General features: G+C 39.8%; 2 protein-coding genes across 8 annotated transcripts; both read right to left on the reverse strand.

The window, feature by feature from the left end:
* Positions 1-1,229: 1,229 nt before the first annotated feature.
* LOC111574406 (GTPase IMAP family member 1-like) lies at positions 1,230-8,400 on the reverse strand. 6 transcript variants are annotated; one of them, XM_055004366.1, is made up of 8 exons: positions 8,207-8,400; positions 7,840-7,928; positions 7,105-7,151; positions 5,701-5,751; positions 5,510-5,560; positions 5,359-5,409; positions 5,046-5,096; positions 1,230-2,748 (listed from the first exon to the last, which is right to left on the reverse strand). In XM_055004366.1, exons 3-8 carry the CDS (start codon positions 7,145-7,147, stop codon positions 2,033-2,035), a joined length of 963 nt encoding a protein of 320 aa, XP_054860341.1. In that variant the 5' UTR covers positions 7,148-7,151; positions 7,840-7,928; positions 8,207-8,400; the 3' UTR covers positions 1,230-2,032. The 6 variants fall into 6 exon arrangements, with proteins under 6 accessions (XP_054860341.1, XP_023134741.2, XP_054860342.1 ...); XM_023278973.3 differs by having other exon boundaries at positions 7,074-7,151; XM_055004367.1 differs by having other exon boundaries at positions 7,840-7,956.
* A 146-nt stretch (positions 8,401-8,546) lies between these two features.
* On the reverse strand, positions 8,547-16,571 carry xrcc6 (X-ray repair complementing defective repair in Chinese hamster cells 6). Of its 2 annotated transcripts, none has more exons than XM_023278966.3 (13): positions 16,508-16,571; positions 15,934-16,014; positions 15,532-15,644; positions 14,618-14,759; positions 14,004-14,255; positions 13,031-13,217; positions 12,698-12,884; positions 12,038-12,206; positions 11,407-11,568; positions 11,053-11,182; positions 9,455-9,555; positions 9,233-9,349; positions 8,547-9,121 (listed from the first exon to the last, which is right to left on the reverse strand). In XM_023278966.3, the coding sequence occupies exons 2-13, from the start codon at positions 16,004-16,006 to the stop codon at positions 8,922-8,924; spliced, it is 1,833 nt and encodes a 610-aa protein (XP_023134734.2). In that variant the 5' UTR covers positions 16,007-16,014; positions 16,508-16,571; the 3' UTR covers positions 8,547-8,921. The 2 variants fall into 2 exon arrangements, with proteins under 2 accessions (XP_023134734.2, XP_023134736.2); XM_023278968.3 differs by having other exon boundaries at positions 15,934-16,017; positions 16,508-16,569.
* Between the last annotated feature and the right edge of the window lie 116 nt (positions 16,572-16,687).

Here is a 16,687-nt window from a genome sequence, read left to right on the forward strand (position 1 = left end):
TCTAATTAATATTCTTAACTAACAGCAAGCCATCATTTAGTCAGATGACTGTTATTTGGTGGCTATATTTGTTTGAGTATGAAACATATAAAACACAATGGAACTGTCAGAAGACCCCTCAGAGCCTCCCTGACTCTCTGGTTGTTCCCTAGAGCTATTTAGCCACTTTGCTTCAACAGACAAACCCCCACAAAAACTAATCTCCCCATATCAAAGTTCCATTTTTAGAAGTTTGTTCCTTGAAATCAACCCCTCTCTGCCTTCAAATGGATCACATGTAATTCTACAGTGTTGTCTCCATAGAATGCGCAGATCTATGAAATCCCTGCATCTCTTTCCAGCTTCCACACTGGATGCTGCTCAAGCACTGTAAAAGTACTCTATTCTAAACTGTGGCAAGTTGTATTATTGGTGTTATTCAGCCATACATGTGAACAGGAAACCAAGGATTGGTTCCTTAGGTTTGTTGCATCTGAAATCCCAGAAGTCTAACTCTGTGCTTTTTAAAGACATGTCTGCGTAGATTCTCAGTCATCCAGGTCATGGTAATACTAAGAGCTTCATTAGAATGTATTTGGCTTCTATTTTCTTGAAGATGTTTCACCTGCGTCCGAGAGTCATTTAAAGTTCTGACTAACTGATGGGGAGTCTTGGGTATTTATTCCCCCCTCATTCCTTTGGAAATGGTGATGTTCATATTCTGGACAGAGAAGATGGATTGAGAGAGGAGGAGTGAAAGAAGTCCTCTATGTTAAACTGCAACAGCCATTTCTAATAAAAGATGGAGGTCTATGGCACCACTTGTTAGATAATGCCGTCTTGAGATCCCTTGACAAACAGACTGAGAATGTACACAGACATGTCTCAAAAACACACATTCAGACTTCTGGGATTTCAACTATAACAAACCTAACGAAGTCAACTTGCAGAGTTGTGCTTTCTCTCTTATTATTCTTTTTTAGAACCAGCTTCCCATTCAAAAATATGGCTGAATTTCTCCAGTACTACAGCTAGCTATTATGTAGAATAGAGTAGTAACCAAAAAGAGAAGTCTGGATGCCTTGTACTAAAACTCTTAGGTGTTTTTGAGATCATCTGTAAGCTGCAGTTTCAAGGAGGAAATACTCAGGAATGGTGCTGACTGCTTATTTTGCTCATTATATGTCTTCTACCATATTGACAAGTTAACAAGGTGAAAAACTAGATTTTTACTGAAGGGGCTCTTTAGGTTGTATTTATCCCATTTATTTCTGGTTAAAAGGACTAATCTATCTATAAAATTAGGAGGTTAAATTGGTTTACACTGCATTTTACCAACAGCCCTGTACATGCAAAATATCTTAATAGATTCCCAATAAATCACAGTTAAACATAGCCCTATTCACTTACTGCAAAGCATTCATCAACCTGTTACAAGTATCTGTTCACCACAGTGACATAAATACAGAGTATAAAACCTGCAATTAACTCTAAGCTTGCAGAAGTAATCGTTTCACCATTTAAACCTGTTTCGGAGAATTTTGGAGAACACACAGAAAACACAGAGCAGCACTGCTGAACTCTGGCCCCAGTATGACTTCACTTTATCTTCCCTGATCGTCTTTAAAGTTTGATATCTCTTATAAATCATGAAAGACGTGGGAGGGCAGTGGACTGGAGCAGAGTATGAAAACATGAACCACGGACACACAAAAGAATATACGCACAATGAAGAATTACAACACATCAAAATAGGAAAATTACATGTGTGCGGTCATGATATCTAACCAAAAGCATGTGCAGCATGTTGAGAAGCGAAATGCAACCGGCGGTAGTAAATTCATTTGGACAGTGGTAAACCAGTAGAGTGACAAAAATACCTCAGGCAAAGAATCACCCTTGCACTTAAAGTCCAAATTGCATGTTTAACACATGAATGAATCCTGCCACCTTATTTTTCACTTCTGCAGTGCTTTCTCTCACACACACACAAACACACACACACACACACACACACACACACACACAAACACACAAACCCACATACACTTCTTCACAAGTGTCCCAGTTTTGTAGCCAGTGCGGAGGCCATGTCAGCCAGCAGCTCCTCCCTGATGCGGTCCTCCCTCCTCTGCAGTTCGTGGATGAAATGCCCCCTCAGCTCCTTCACCTCCATCACTCGCCCCACCAGATTCCTCTGCATCACACTCTGAGCCTCTGAAGGGAGGTTGGGCCTGTTGTCCACCAGCGCTGGCTTCTGGCCACACAAAGACACAGCCCTTCTCAGAGTCCCTGTATCCACTTTCAGCAGGTGATCTACGGTGTTCTTTTGGCTCAGGCGGTCTGCATGAGTGAGCACTGGGATGATGTATCCCATGACTTCCTCTCCAAACAGTTCCAGGACAGCTTGGATTGCCTGGTTGGCATCCTGGTCAGGTATCTTGCCAGAGCCTGGGGCCCGGAGCACCAGCAGGAAGGCATGTGGTCCAGGACCAGCGAGCTGAAGACTCCTCAGAGCTTCCCTGGCTCTAATGTTGCTCCCCAGTGATGCCCCCAAAAGATCTGGAGTGTCGATCACTGTAAGGTCCCGACCGTCCATGACTGTCCTTCTCTTGGTGCTCTCCGTTAAGGGACACATGGGTGCTGTTGTCCCAGACTTGCCCAACAAAGTATCTGCTAGAGAGGTCCGTCCTCCACCGGTGGGTCCCAGCAGGATCAACCTCAGGCCTGGTTTTTGGGAGCTGCTGCTGCTGCTGGTTGATTCTGACCCTACACAGAGACAGTTTTTTAGAAAGCATTGTAAAAAGATTGTACAGAAAAACTGTTACAAATCTAGTAATGCGAACTAAAATTCCTCTTCATTGTCAGAAGGTATTACTAGATTGAGCATAAATATATTTATTTAAACTTTTATGTTTTCAAATAATTTTGTGTGGAGTGTTTTAAAATTTGTATGGAATGACGAAGTTTGTTGTCAAGTCTAGCTAATGGAAGAGCAGAAGGCTAGAACCTGTTGAGGAGATGTAGCTAATCCATGGTTACACTTTTTAAAGCATATTATTTGATAGCAAACCATTTACAGATTTTAATGGCTTCATGGCTTACACATGGCTCAGATAAATTCAAAACTGAGGTCTGTTAAGCTATGTTGTGATTTTCGGCTGCAGTTATGGCCTCCGTCCAAGTTACTGTATCAAAAAACCAGCCAGCATGACTACTGCACACCTACTTCTGATGTAGACATTGTTAATATGTCCTCTATTTGTTTTCCACATCTTTTTATTCCCAAGAAGTGAACAATAACCACCACTAAAAAATAAAACATACAAGCGTAACAGTACACTGCATATCTTCACATTTATTCAACCCCAAATAGCCTAATGAGCAAATCCATCAACAACTAAAAACCCTTAAAAACCTACTTTCTAAAATCACTTTTTATTTACCTTAGTATACCTCTTACATATCCGTAAAGCATATTTAAGCTGTATCAGATTGGCGTCATTCAAATTGTACTTGTAATGTGTTAAAAGCTGTAGTCAATATGACCTTAATATGATGCAATATAATGTAAATGTATATAATGTAAGCAACAACTTCGGAGGCAGAGAAACGAAGTCACCTTGGAAGTGCAAAAACTGCATTTCCTTGAGGCTGGTTCCAAACGTGAGTCAATCCCGAGAGACCCCCATCTTAAAAATGACAATTTTTAGAGTATAGTACAGAAATGGTTTGGGTTTCTATAGCTACTTTTCCATTAATAACAAACGGAAGAGGGTGAGTCCTCTCATAATTCATCCATTTAGATTGTAATAAGAGTTAAAGTAATGTATAGTTGAGGCCGGGGCCCCTTTCAATGACAGGTAGATATTGTCACAGGATAGTCCATGGTAACTCTGTACTAAAGAGTTGCCGCCTGTGTTAGCATCTTCATAACCATCTATGGTTAGCATTCAGTTAGCCCTGGTAGCAGTTAGCATGTTGGGTTAACTCAACAGGATGGATCTGTTCCATGACGTACCGAAACGGACACAGACCTCCAGTCCAGTTCCAGCAGCTCAACCCCAGAACACCAAAGAAGAAGAGGAAGAGGAGGGAGAGAAGGGATAGCCTCAGCTCCACTCATGCTCCTCCTCTTTGGGTATTTTTGGATGAGCTGGGAGTAGATGCAGTCAGGCCCTGCCAAGATGCTCATGGCTGGAGCCACCACACTGAGCTTCAAAACTGCAGATGAGGAAACCTAAGGGTGACCTAAGGATGTCACAGAGGGTTCGTCCATCTATATATACTGTAAATTGTAATTATACTATTGATGGATTCTTAAGGCTGCACAGTGGTCAGTGGTCAGCACTGTCGCCTTGCAGCTAAAAGATCCCCGGTTCACGTCCCAGCCTGGGCCTGGGGTCTTTCTGTATGGAATTTGCATGTTCTCCCTGTGCATACATGGGTTCAACTAAGTCAACTGGGATGGATGGATGTGTTCTTGGGTAATTACATCATCAAAATAATACAATTGTGATACATTTACTAAAGTATAGCCAAGGTTTCATAAATATCTCAGGTGTGAGCTTACAGCAATTCAATAACTGTCACACTATCTATGTATGTACCAAAGACAGATTCTAAGTACACTCCCAGAGGAGCAAATCTGCATAGAAATATGGTATCAACTCACTTATACCAACAATATTCAGTACTTTGAGTATAGAAAAATACATCTATTTTGGACGAGTAAGTATACATATAGACATGCATTCATGCTCACAGACAAGCACACAGTTTGAGAATAAAAGAACAAACACAAAAACAGGTTCTTAAGTCACAATATCATAATATGTCCATGTATCCTCTTTCTGACAGAAGATGTGCAGAGAGAGAAAGTGTCTCTGAAAAAACAAAAGCAAAGCAGATACGAAATGAAACAAGACTAATTTCTGCTGAAAGTGTCAAATGACTGATTGATGAATAGACGTGAAAGAAGAGGAAGTTTAAGGCGTCCACTGAGACGAACAAGAAACAGCAGAGAAAGCAGAAAATTTAGCAAATAAAATTTACAGTGAACTGACCTGTGATGGCTTGAATGACAGCACCCAACCACTTAAACCTGGAGGAGATTCCTGATGGAGTGGATTAGAAGTTAGTGGTTTTAAATTTAAATTATAGGTGTATAATTATGACCCATCAGTGAATCATCCCCACTCCCTTCAGGTTTAAAATTGCTGTCATGTGTCATGTGCTTGAATTACTGACTCATTTCCTTTGACAACTTTAACTCATCCACGCAAACTGTAAACTTTGTCTGACCTTCAATTAAAAAGTCCATTTGCAACACACAGCGAAGAGTAAACAACATCACACTGGAGTGGAGGCAGCACTTACCAACGAAAAAATGCCAAATTCGAGACAGCCATTTGAACAGGCTCTGGATTCCTGAGACACACGACACGAGACGTCAGTAAATGTCTTTTTGGCTTTGACCGACTTTAGTTTTAATGCATCTTGGTCAGAAAAAAAGGGATATATTTCATACCACGGAGGGTTCCCACTAGGCGACTCACCCAGCTCCAAAGAGCTGACAGACCTGAGGAAGAAGAAGCAATGCTCACTAATGATCTAGTGATTTTAATTGATAGTATACACAAACATGCTGATGGCAACAGGTCCGTGTGCTATCAGTTAAATCACATTTGACCTCTGATGCATCGCCCTGAATAAACTCACCGGTTAAAGAGCAGAAGATACGGATGGGCCATCGGATCAGAGCTGGGAGAGCTGCAGGAAAACCAGACAACTGTCACTGTCACATCATTGTTGTAATAGTGTGATTCAGAGAGGATTTTTTTTCATTTGGGACAATGAAGAATATAAAATTTTTCACATGACTGTAGAACCCATATTGTTCTGTTACTGTTCATTTGAACCTAAACTGAATCAGCTACACATTTAAATATGAAGACAAAACCACTGACAGTGTTGGATCCTGAGTTGTTGAAGGAAAAAGCTCTTTTAATTTTATTTACATGAATTAATGTTTGGATCCCGCAAATTGCCTTCTCTAGGCAGAATTCAATCATTCAATAAATAACTATCAAATTATAATTTCACCACTGAGAACAACTAAAAGTTTTGGTTCATACAGTATGCATGTATAGTACAGATGGAAAACTGCAGTTGAATTCTCTCTACACGAAGGAACAACAGGTTTACGACCGATTTAAAGACATTTTATTGTTATCACTGTGTGTCTACAAATAATCCATGCATGTATTTGCATATGATCTCTGCTTCCCATTGAGTAGAGCTTCCAGAATTATCAGGCCATGACTCACACAGTGACAGTGCCAGATAATCCTGACGCCTACTGGTGGTGGAGGTTACTGAAGCTCAACAACACAGCACCCAAACAACCATAATATCATTTTACAGTGATTTAATACAGTTCAGCAGCTGAATACATCAAAGTAATCTCAACGTTTAAACTGAAGCACCGAGCAAACACTACGTAAGAGCAGTTGACTAGCAAGCTGTTTTAAATCTAAAAATTATGGCTGAAATATGCCGGTATGCCTCCTCAAAAAAATCACGTTGCTCAATCCTCACTAAGAGATCCACTGCTTCAGACCAATCTTATCCCAGAATTCTTAAAAATAGTCACAGTGGGATGATGTCAACTTAGTGTGCTTATTGTGTAATGATCTGCAGCTGAAAATAGCCACCAACAAACACTCTGTTCATTCCTTTTTCAGCAACATTTGGAGAGTAAAAATCAGTTATTTTCAGTAAAGTGGTTTTTAAAAAAAGCACTAATGTGTTGCCAGATTTGACGTGTTAAAGGTATTTGTTGACAGTAACAGTAATATAGGCTATCATCATGTTTATCCTCTAAATCAGATATGTGTTTTTGACTATCTAATGAATGCACGGTGACCTGTAGAAGCTGATAAAGCGTTTACAGCCATGTTATTCACCATAACCATTTCCAATAAGTTCACCAGAGTTTAATCTCTTCTACATCTTCTGTACTTTCTACACTACCTATTCATTGCATACCTAGCACTATCTGATCTGAGTGAAGGTGTTTCTGAGTGACTGACTCTGTGAGAATCTGTAGAGAAGATACCCCACCACAGTAAAAGCTCCCATCTGGACACTGTTGCTGTTCAGCCATCCAGCTACAGGGGGGAGGGAAGAAAACAGGACATTAGTATTTCAGTGCTGCTCACAGTTTATCATGGGTTTTACCTTTCACCCAAATTTGAAATGCATGAATGATGAATGAATGAAATACTCCGAATCTCAAGAAAACACAGCTGAGTTTTGTGTTTGTGCTGGTGCCTGCAGGCGTCCCGAGATTTACTTTCAAAATTCAGTCTTTATAATGTCAAGATTGACATCATAATCCAGGATTATCTTGATAGCAGAAAACTTTAGCACCATTGTAAATGTGGCTGTTTATGCCTGCTGCTTAAAAAAAATTAAATCAGTCAGCCAAACCACATAAAACATAATTTAGCTGCCTTACAAAGATCCTCTCAAACCATCTGGAAGGTAACGTGTTTGTGATTGCTTGCTTTTAATTTGAAAAATTATGTGGAAGTCAAATAATTGTCTGCTAATTTGTCATAATAGGGCACATACTGCACGGCCAACACTAAACACTTCACAAATCTAACAAAAGCTTTTCTTTCACTTAAAAACACAATATTACAGCATGACATATAAAACACCATTGAAGGAGTGACAGATATCTAGTTAAGTCCCGATTACAGTTGTCCTCATACATGTGAGATAAATAAAGTAATACTTATTAACAGGTAAAAGTAAAGATAAAACTGATGAATATCTTAATATGTTTCTCACCTGTGGCAGCATCCTCCAAGTTGTACTTTTCACACTGACACTCCATTTCTCTGCAGTTGTCAGACTCACAGCTGGTGTCAATGTGACAACTACAGACAACACCACTTCTGTTCAAAACTTTCAATACAAAAGACCTAAAAGGTCAAAGTAACACTGACAAATATTTTACCAAATCACAATGCAAAAGTCTCAGATTAAAGCAAAGAATATAATCAGGAGAGATAGAAAGTAAATCATTCTGTTGTGTACCATAAACACGTTGACAGATATCAAGACAGGCTAAACTGAAGTGGAACACCATAAATGAGATATTGTTAAGTCTATTTTAAGCTTTATCAATGGCAAAATGTTTCAAAAGAGATATTACCTGCTGTATAGTCTGATAAACCTCCTCTAGTAATGCCATCTGCTCTCAGCTGGTCAAAAACATGACGCAACCCATGTTCGGTCAGAGTAGTATGAGCTCCTTCTTCCTGCTGTTGCGCAGAAGCATTAGCCTGCACAGGCCTGCCCTCAGCACAAACACTGCCTCTGTTTTATTGGGCTGTACAGCAAAACAATTGAGCGACAAAGTCTAGGTATGCTGATAATGTTGAGCTCTTAGTTTGGAAGGACACACCTTTTTGCCTCACTACAGGAAGAGCTGGAAATATTGCTTTACATGAACCATACACTACTCCATGCACTCGAATATAAAGAATAAGATGAAAGGTTATCAGAAGTTTTATTATATGCGAATACAATAGTACCATCAAAAGTTACACAATTTATACAACCATGTTTTCATTGTCTTCGGACTTCTTTAGAATCTTGAACTAGTTGATCTACATGAACTATTTGAGTCTTTTTTTTTTTTTTTTTTTAATTCAAAAATAAATGGTAATGTGAATCTTCACTGAGTCTTATCAACCAAATGTTTCTGTTGCACAATGAACACAGCGTCTTGTCCATCCCATAATTTATAGGCATACAGTGAGTGTAAAACAAAAACAAGACCCTCAAATCATAACTGAGTACTTGCGTTTCAAAAGGATTACAAAGTTTGATCAAAGCGGATAAACAGTGAGTTTAACACCAGCTCCTCATGAGCCCAGTCGGGCAACCAGAGCATCTATCAGCTCCTGCTTCTTGGTCCCAGCGGTCCGAACCCCAAACTGCTTACAGGCCTCCTTCAGCACGGGAACGGTCAGCTTAGCCAGAGTGCCGTTCTGCACGTGGACCTTCAGCTCGTCTTCTGTCACCTCCACTTTGGGCTTCTTCTCGGCTCCACCTCCACTGTCAGCTGCAAGTTCAAAATCAAAAGAATAATCAGATTTTAAGGTGTCATAGCTCAAAAGACCACACTACTCTGTGGTGCAATTGGAAAGTCATCATTAATGGCTCCAGTTCTGACCTGTTTTACGCTTAGCAGCTGGTTTGCTCTCTGGGTTGTAGTTCTCAGGGTAAACTAGATCCTTAAACTCGTCGACTAAAGGACCCAGACGGCTATCGATCTGCTCCACTTTTGGCACTGAGAGGCAGAGAAGAAGAGACGCAGACAGAAAAAATATTATACGATGATGACACAAGCAATGGTTGTGCACCCAAAGGAACCAGGGTTCTGTTTTAGTCTTACTGATGAGGTCCTCTATGTCCTCTGGAGCCATCATATCTAGAGCCAGGGCCTCCAGGTTCCTGTAGTGCTGCTGGATGACGGGGTTCTCAAAAGCATCACTCCTGCAAAACATGACAAAGAATGAAAACATGTTGCTAAAAGAAACCAACCAAATGACCTTGTTATAACCAGCGGGGCGACCATTAATCACCACTTTTTAAATCAATTAATCTATATTACGGATTAGAAAGATTAATCGATACATTTCAGAAAAACAAAATGACCATTTCATTTACATTACTGTTCAAAAGTTTGGGGTCACCTAGGCATTTTCATGTCTTCCATGAAAACTCACACTTATTTATGTGCTTAGCATAATTGCACACAATTGAGTTTTTCTAATCATCAATTAGCCTTTTAACACCATTAGCTAACACAATGTAGCATTAGAAGACAGGAGTGATGGTTGCTGGAAATGTTCCTCTGTACCCCTATGGAGATATTCCATTAAAAATCAGCTGTTTCCAGCTAGAATAGTCATTTACCACTTTAACAATGTCTAGACGGTATTTCTGATTCATTTAATGTTATCTTCATTTAAAAAATGCTTTTCTTTCAATAGTAAGGACATTTCTAAGTGACACCAAACTTTTGAATGGTAGTGTAAGTTCTTTTTTTGACAAACTGAGTGTTATTGTAGCACAACATGAAATGTAAAGGAAGGTTCAAATATTGAAGCGCAAAGCCATAGAGTTAAACTGGAAACTCCAACATGATAAAAAGATAAAAGTGCAATGTTGTGCAATTCCAATAGAAATCCAAGTTTCTATCATCTCTTAACAAAGTGGAAAGTTCCACAAATTAAAATTGGACACGATGGCTATTTTACACTCACAGAGCAGCTACAGCAACTCCTTTTCTCCTTGTTGAGTCATCTGAATTCCAATGCACAGTCGTTTTTAACCACTGTGTATAGTGAGCTTGTGGGATGACATCCTACACATAAAATCAGGATGTTTGTTTCAGTCACTATCGCATACTTACTCTGGAGTCTGACCACAGAAACAGGAAAATATCTTAATGAGAAAGGTTCTATTGGGAGTTCACCTGTATGAAAACACAGTATGTGTGAGAACAGAGAGCAGGAAGGAAACAAACAGATGGGGAGTGTCTCTGTACTGAATAGCTCCTGTGTCTTTTCTCTTCAGCTGCTCATGCTTTTTGCTAATGCTCCTGTGGTATGTCATCGAAACTTTGCACAGTGTAGAAAAAACGTTTTGTTCTTGTACTTTCAAAACTTTCACACTGAACTCTGTCAGATTCTACTGCAGCTGCCCTTATCCAAACTGTGCTAACTGCAGCTGGCCAACAACTGGAGTCAAAGACAACTGATGTCATGACACAATTAGCAACGACACTTAATAAAAACATTTGTTAAAGTGAACTGAAGCAAAAAACAAGAACAATAAAACATTGCATGAGTTAAAAACATTCATTTTGATACACAACTATGGGAATAAATTACGGCACTCCATTTTCAAGTTCCACAAGAAGGTGGTCATGCAAATTACCCTACTTTTTATTCCTGGGGTTCCAGATTCACCCTAGTGTTAACTGACCTGTATTTGAAGCGGAGCTTGGAGATGATCTCCTTCATCTTGTCCACCTGTACTTGTGAGGCTGCCGGGTAGTGAGGAGGATCCAGAGTCCGGAAGTCATCAGCATACGGTAGGTAAATGACATTGAAACCTGATCAAAACAAGAGAAGACAAGTTCCCATCACACTGTAGTAAACTGCAATGACCTGCCAAGACCTACCGACTCTTTAGCTAACATATAAGTATATTTTGCCTGTCTGGCATATCACAGTAAACTGATAACTGAGATAAGCCAAAAAAGTGACATGATAAGAGTTTTGTCTCTGATTCTTAGGCACTCCAGTGAAACTCCTTCTGATGTCATCGGTGTATTACCTGGCGGTGTAATCTGTGCATTTCCCTCATCAACCTCCTCATGCTGAGGCACCAAAGCAGCAAATCGAGGCGGGTAGTTTCGGCGGGCGATGCAACGACACAGAGCAAAAACATTCCTCTCGCTGCACTTCTTCAACAGGGCAGAGAACAGACACGCACTACCTGATGAGGAAAACACAGGATGTATTGATTCAGTACAGAAATCAGAGGATCCCCTTTAACTATATCTGATAGCAAAAAGATCTTAAAATAGCCACTGTTTCAAATGTATTTGGTATTTCAGTATTTTGTATGTCATTTTTTTCTGCCATTGAACAGAAATTCAGTGAAAAGTTCTTGTTTCTCATTATGCTTTCGACAAATCAACAAAAACGCTTTTTTCATGACAAAAACCGATATCATTAATGCCCTTAGCCAAAGTAGTTTGAACAAATCAATTCTCAGTTATGCTACTTGACTTCGAATGAAGATTCTGCTGTGTGCCAAAATAATTTTTCAGAGGCTTTAAACATATTTCCATGAATAACAATTTCAAACTTGCATTGTATGTACATATCTACAGGCAACACTTTGATTTTGTATTGCTTTCCATTAGCTTTGAAGCAAGTCAGACATAGAAACACAGTTGAACCTTTCACTTGATCCTCCTCAGGATAGAGGAAGACGGCAGGCTGGATATGGTGGTGCAGTTTGAGCTTTTCCATAGGTTTGAATCCAATCAGAAGCAGTCCAGGGTCATCAAACTTCTTGATGGCATCCACCTCATCCCTCTCCATCACTATCTGTTTTTTACCATACACCTACAACATACACACATACAAAGCAAAGTTTTTACTGGCTTTTAAATCTTTAATAAAACACATTTAAATTTGCTGATTGAACTAAAAACTCATCTCTCTGTCTCAAAGCTACATATTCAGATTTTTTTCCATAAAAACAATCCCTTCCTGCCTTAAAATAGCTTAGATATGATGCTACTGATTCCTTGAAATCCCTGATTCTTACAACCTTCTACACTCGTTCCAACTCCAGGTGTCCAGCTCACCTTACATTCTGCTCAAACACTGGAAAACTATTCTTTGACACACAATAGCAAGTTGTAATACTGGAGTAATTTAGTCATGCATGTTTGTGCCAATTGTATAGAAGAAGAATGTTTCGGCACGGTGGCACAAGTTGGCTTTAGTTGCTTAGGATCGTAACACATGAGTTCACTCCATCCATCCATCATCTATACACCGCACAATCCTTATTAGGGTCGCGGGGGGGCTGGAGTCTATCAGTCTTTTACCTGGGCTTTCTTTATCTCACTGGGCAGCAGCAGACTGCCAGTCTGGGTGTGGAAGGTGCGAGTTTTGCTGCGGACCGGTTCGTTTGTTTCCCTGTAAAGTTTGATGGCACTTGGTTTCCGAGCCGTCACAGCAGTTGCATAAATTCCCACAGCTACATTTAAGCCCTCACCAAGACACAAGTTTAACCTACGGACAGGGAAGAATTGTTAACCACACAAGGCAGAAAAAAACATAATACAGAGCAACACATAAAACACAAAAAAGAGTGAAGCTATATATTAAAAAAAAAGAAGAAACCCCGAGAATAACTTTCATCAATCAATCATCTCTACCTGGCCATGGCTCTCTTCTTCTGCTCCTTCGCCCGGACCCGTTTCTGGAGGTCATCCAGTTTTTCACAAGGCTCCTCCTGCAGCCCCAACTCACTCTCATCCTCCGGTGGACTTATAACGTCACAAAAGAAGAGCGAGACATTGAAGCCGCCCGGTTTCATCAGGTGCATTAAATCAATAACAACACCTAAGAGAAGAGGATTGAGTCAGAAGAGCTTACATAGAGGCCAATATATCATAATAAACCATCACACTGCAATAAACTATTGTGAAACTTTGGTGTATTCTGTGGAGAAGTCAGAAATTTAAAAGGCTGACTGAGTTGATCAAATGAACCCTTTGAACCCCAAAACCCACATGGTGGTTTTGAAAGCCATGTTATTGTTAAAACAATTGCCTAAATTGCACCATTTATTAGAGCCAGAAGGTGCAAAAGCAGAAAGAATTGTCACATGTTGAAATTTTTGTGAACTACTAATCTGTCAAGTGCTGTTTGTTCAGGAAACTTAACTGAATCTAAGCTTAAAATTTTGATATTTCATCAAAATTACTTTATCAGATATGCCTTATTTATAAAACTTCTAATAACAAACTGTTTGCTGTAACCAGGTTTTTCAATTTTTGTAAAATAAATACCGGTAATCAAAGAAATGCAACTTGTGTTCTTTCTTCCTTTTTTTTTTTAATGATTTATAGCCCTGTAACTCTAATAGAGCTGATAAGACCTGTTTTGTCTTTCTCTACTTTTAGCCATTGTCGTACTGTTTCAGTAGAAGTACAGGCTTTGTACTGCAGTTAAAATAGAGCCCACAGGTATTTAAAAGTGTAACAGGAGCGGAAAACCTGCTTGGAGTTCAGAGGGTTAAAGCTGCTAAAACATCACAGGCTTTCTATGTAATGAAACTTTAAGGCAAACTGCAAAACAATACAACAGATTTTTATGAAAGAAGAGCACCCTTTGCTTCAGACCCACCAGTCTCCTTGAGATCACCGGCCTTTGTTCGAGCCTGTCGGTCCTTCACACTGTCGCCTCCGTGTGGTTCGTCCCTGCAGGTGAAGATCATGAGCCGCTTGTGTGAGAGGCGAAGTTTGATGTCACTGTAGAGGTTTGCGCAGCACCACAAGGCGTCACCTAGTGATGTTTCCCCACTGCCCATAGTCTCTGCTGCAAGCTGGGCGCCTTTTTCCCCCCGCAGAGAATCTATGTCCTGGACTCGCTTTGCACCTGCAAAAAAAATGGACTAGACAGTCAGGGCTGTAAGAAAGTTAAGCTTAGTGATTTAAAAATATGTAGGAAGAAACAAAAAGTCACATCAGATCAAATGAGATTAAATCATCTTAAAGGGTCACTAAATTTTTTTTTTAAGTGAACACGTTTACTTGGAAAAAAGTGTCACTGCAACTTTGAACTGTTTCTAAGTTCTCGTTGTTCTTCTTGAAACATAATAATAACTTACAAAGTTGAACTTGCTTTATTTGAATAAATTTGAGGCACAAGAACTCTGCTCACATCTGTGTTTGCAGAAAAACAGCAGGGTTGTAGATGATGTGTGTTCATGTGTTAGCTGGACGAATGCTGCGTCTTACCGGGCTCATCGAGGTCGTGGTACACATAGACGTGCTTGAATGAGTTCCTGGGGTTTTTGCTCTGCTCTGTGCCGTAGAAAACCAGAGCAACCAGGTCCCTGTGACTACTGATGATCTTACTCATGTACACACTGCGCACAACCTACAAGAGCAGCACACAAACTCGTACTGTTATGAGATTGCTAAATAAAGGAAAACATATCTGAAAGCAATACGGTGGTACACAGCAAATAAGCTTCACATTTTTCATATGATTTCTGTCACAAAATGTCTCTTTTCCACCAAGTAAGTTTTAATAGTCAGGATGATTTACGCTTAATAGTGCCTTTCCCCAAGTGTGTATATGTGTGAAACTCCCAGCACATCTCTTGTAATTCCTAAACATGTCACAATCTGGATGTCCAAACATTTGCAGTTGTCACAGTACAAGAATGTCTGTTTCTCTGGATCGACCAGTAAGTTTTCTTTAGCGCTGCTACTGATACTGAGTATTAGCAATTAAATAGGCTGTTAAACAATATTTTGAACTGTTTCACAATTCTGTAAAACTCTGTTTTTATCCCTTTGGTTATTCATGTTTTACATGTGTTTAATTGAGAGAACTTTTTAACATTTATCTTATTGATAGGCTGTTACCTGTGACATATAGCCAACAAGATATTACTGTAGGCAGCACATTGCCTAAGACTATAGACTGGTGAATGCAGACAGAGGTGCCTTGATTAGAGACAAAGTAGTATATGTTTGAATCAGTTGAAAAAAATAACAATACTGATAACCCATAAAATGCTGGATATTGGATCCAATTGGTTCATTCCTAGCTGTGACACAAAGACAAAGCAAAGGTGACAAAAAAAAAAAAAAAAAACTAACAGCAAATAACAGCTTGCAAAATGGAGAACTAGTCATCTTACCTGCATGGTCATGTCAAAGTTGGAGGGCTGACCATCTTCCCCTTTGATGAACATTTCCTTGGAGGCATCAACCAGAAACACCAGACTGTCTCTTCCAGTGATTCTGTAACTTTCTATCAAAGACAAAGATCTTGTATGTTTTGGTGCAACTACAAGGTGTCAGACAATGACTTCATTTAAACGATGCTACTTAATAACATCTCTAAAGGAGACACATTACCTCGAGTGCTTAATGCTAAAATCCATTATAAGGGTGATCATATCAAATTTGCCTGTACAACAATAAAACACAATGTGGAGGAAATACATGACCGTAATTAATGATCTAATCAGAGTGATTGATAGCAGCTGGCACAAGTGCACTGATGTTTGATCTTAGAATAAAGAGAGTTTCCATGTCACCTCCGGACTGCTCCCCTTCCTCCTGCTCCTCCTCCTCATCCTCGTTGCGGTAGAAGGCGTTCCACTCCGCCATTAGTGCTGCTGCTGTCACAGGATTCAGCAGTTATAACAACCTCTAAATACTGCTGCAACATTTCAAATTTAAACCCTGTAGTACAGCAGCATTGGACTGGATTCAAACAATTTTATTTCGCCACAAGGCCTCTTTTGACTCTCTTTGATTTACTCCTTCAAAACTTTCACTAAACAAACACTTAAATAGACAAAAGTGTGGCGTTCATTTAGTCAGAGGGTCATAATAGTGCAAAACATAGCAAAAGCAATGCAACGACGGTAGTATTGTTAATTATGACTATATTAATGTTTAATTAACTAAAGTATCAACTTTAGCCAGGAACCATAACGTTAGCTAGCTTAGCTTGCAATTAGCCACTTGTTAGGTCGCCTCATTGATATTTACTTAAGGGTCGCTTTAGTAACTACTTTATCTTTCTAATATTGCACCTAAATGATAAATAATACACTTAAAAACAACAAACTAAAGACACGCTGAGTGGTCGTTGGAGTCACTTACCGAGCTCTGTAGCTTTCTACCCACAAGTCCGGGCTAGTTTCAATGAGTGCCGCGTTCAGGTACATGAACGCGCACGCTGTAAACGCCTACCGGACGACTCGCCCCCTATTGGGGGCTTATCTGCCAATCTAAGATACTGTCCAATCAAAGGGAAGCAGGCGGGGTTTGTTTGCAAAAAGT

This window comes from Amphiprion ocellaris, chromosome 18 (genome assembly GCF_022539595.1).
Source record: "Amphiprion ocellaris isolate individual 3 ecotype Okinawa chromosome 18, ASM2253959v1, whole genome shotgun sequence".
NCBI classification, from domain to species: Eukaryota; Metazoa; Chordata; class Actinopteri; family Pomacentridae; genus Amphiprion; species Amphiprion ocellaris.

What these genes read in the sequence shown, in the direction of transcription:
- LOC111574406 (XM_023278973.3), bottom strand. Translation starts at nt 7,885, where the DNA reads ATGGAGTGTCAGTGTGAAAAGTACAACTTGGAGGATGCTGCCACAG. An exon ending in CTTGGAGGATGCTGCCACAG is followed by an intron (nt 7,152 to 7,839) that starts GTGAGAAACATA and finishes TCCCCCCTGTAG; the next exon opens with CTGGATGGCTGAACAGCAAC. An exon ending in AATTTGGCATTTTTTCGTTG is followed by an intron (nt 5,097 to 5,358) that starts GTAAGTGCTGCC and finishes CCACTCCATCAG; the next exon opens with GAATCTCCTCCAGGTTTAAG.
- xrcc6 (XM_023278966.3), bottom strand. Translation starts at nt 16,006, where the DNA reads ATGGCGGAGTGGAACGCCTTCTACCGCAACGAGGATGAGGAGGAGGAG. An exon ending in GGAAGGGGAGCAGTCCGGAG is followed by an intron (nt 15,645 to 15,933) that starts GTGACATGGAAA and finishes TGTCTTTGATAG; the next exon opens with AAAGTTACAGAATCACTGGA. An exon ending in CCACGACCTCGATGAGCCCG is followed by an intron (nt 14,256 to 14,617) that starts GTAAGACGCAGC and finishes TTTTTTTTGCAG; the next exon opens with GTGCAAAGCGAGTCCAGGAC.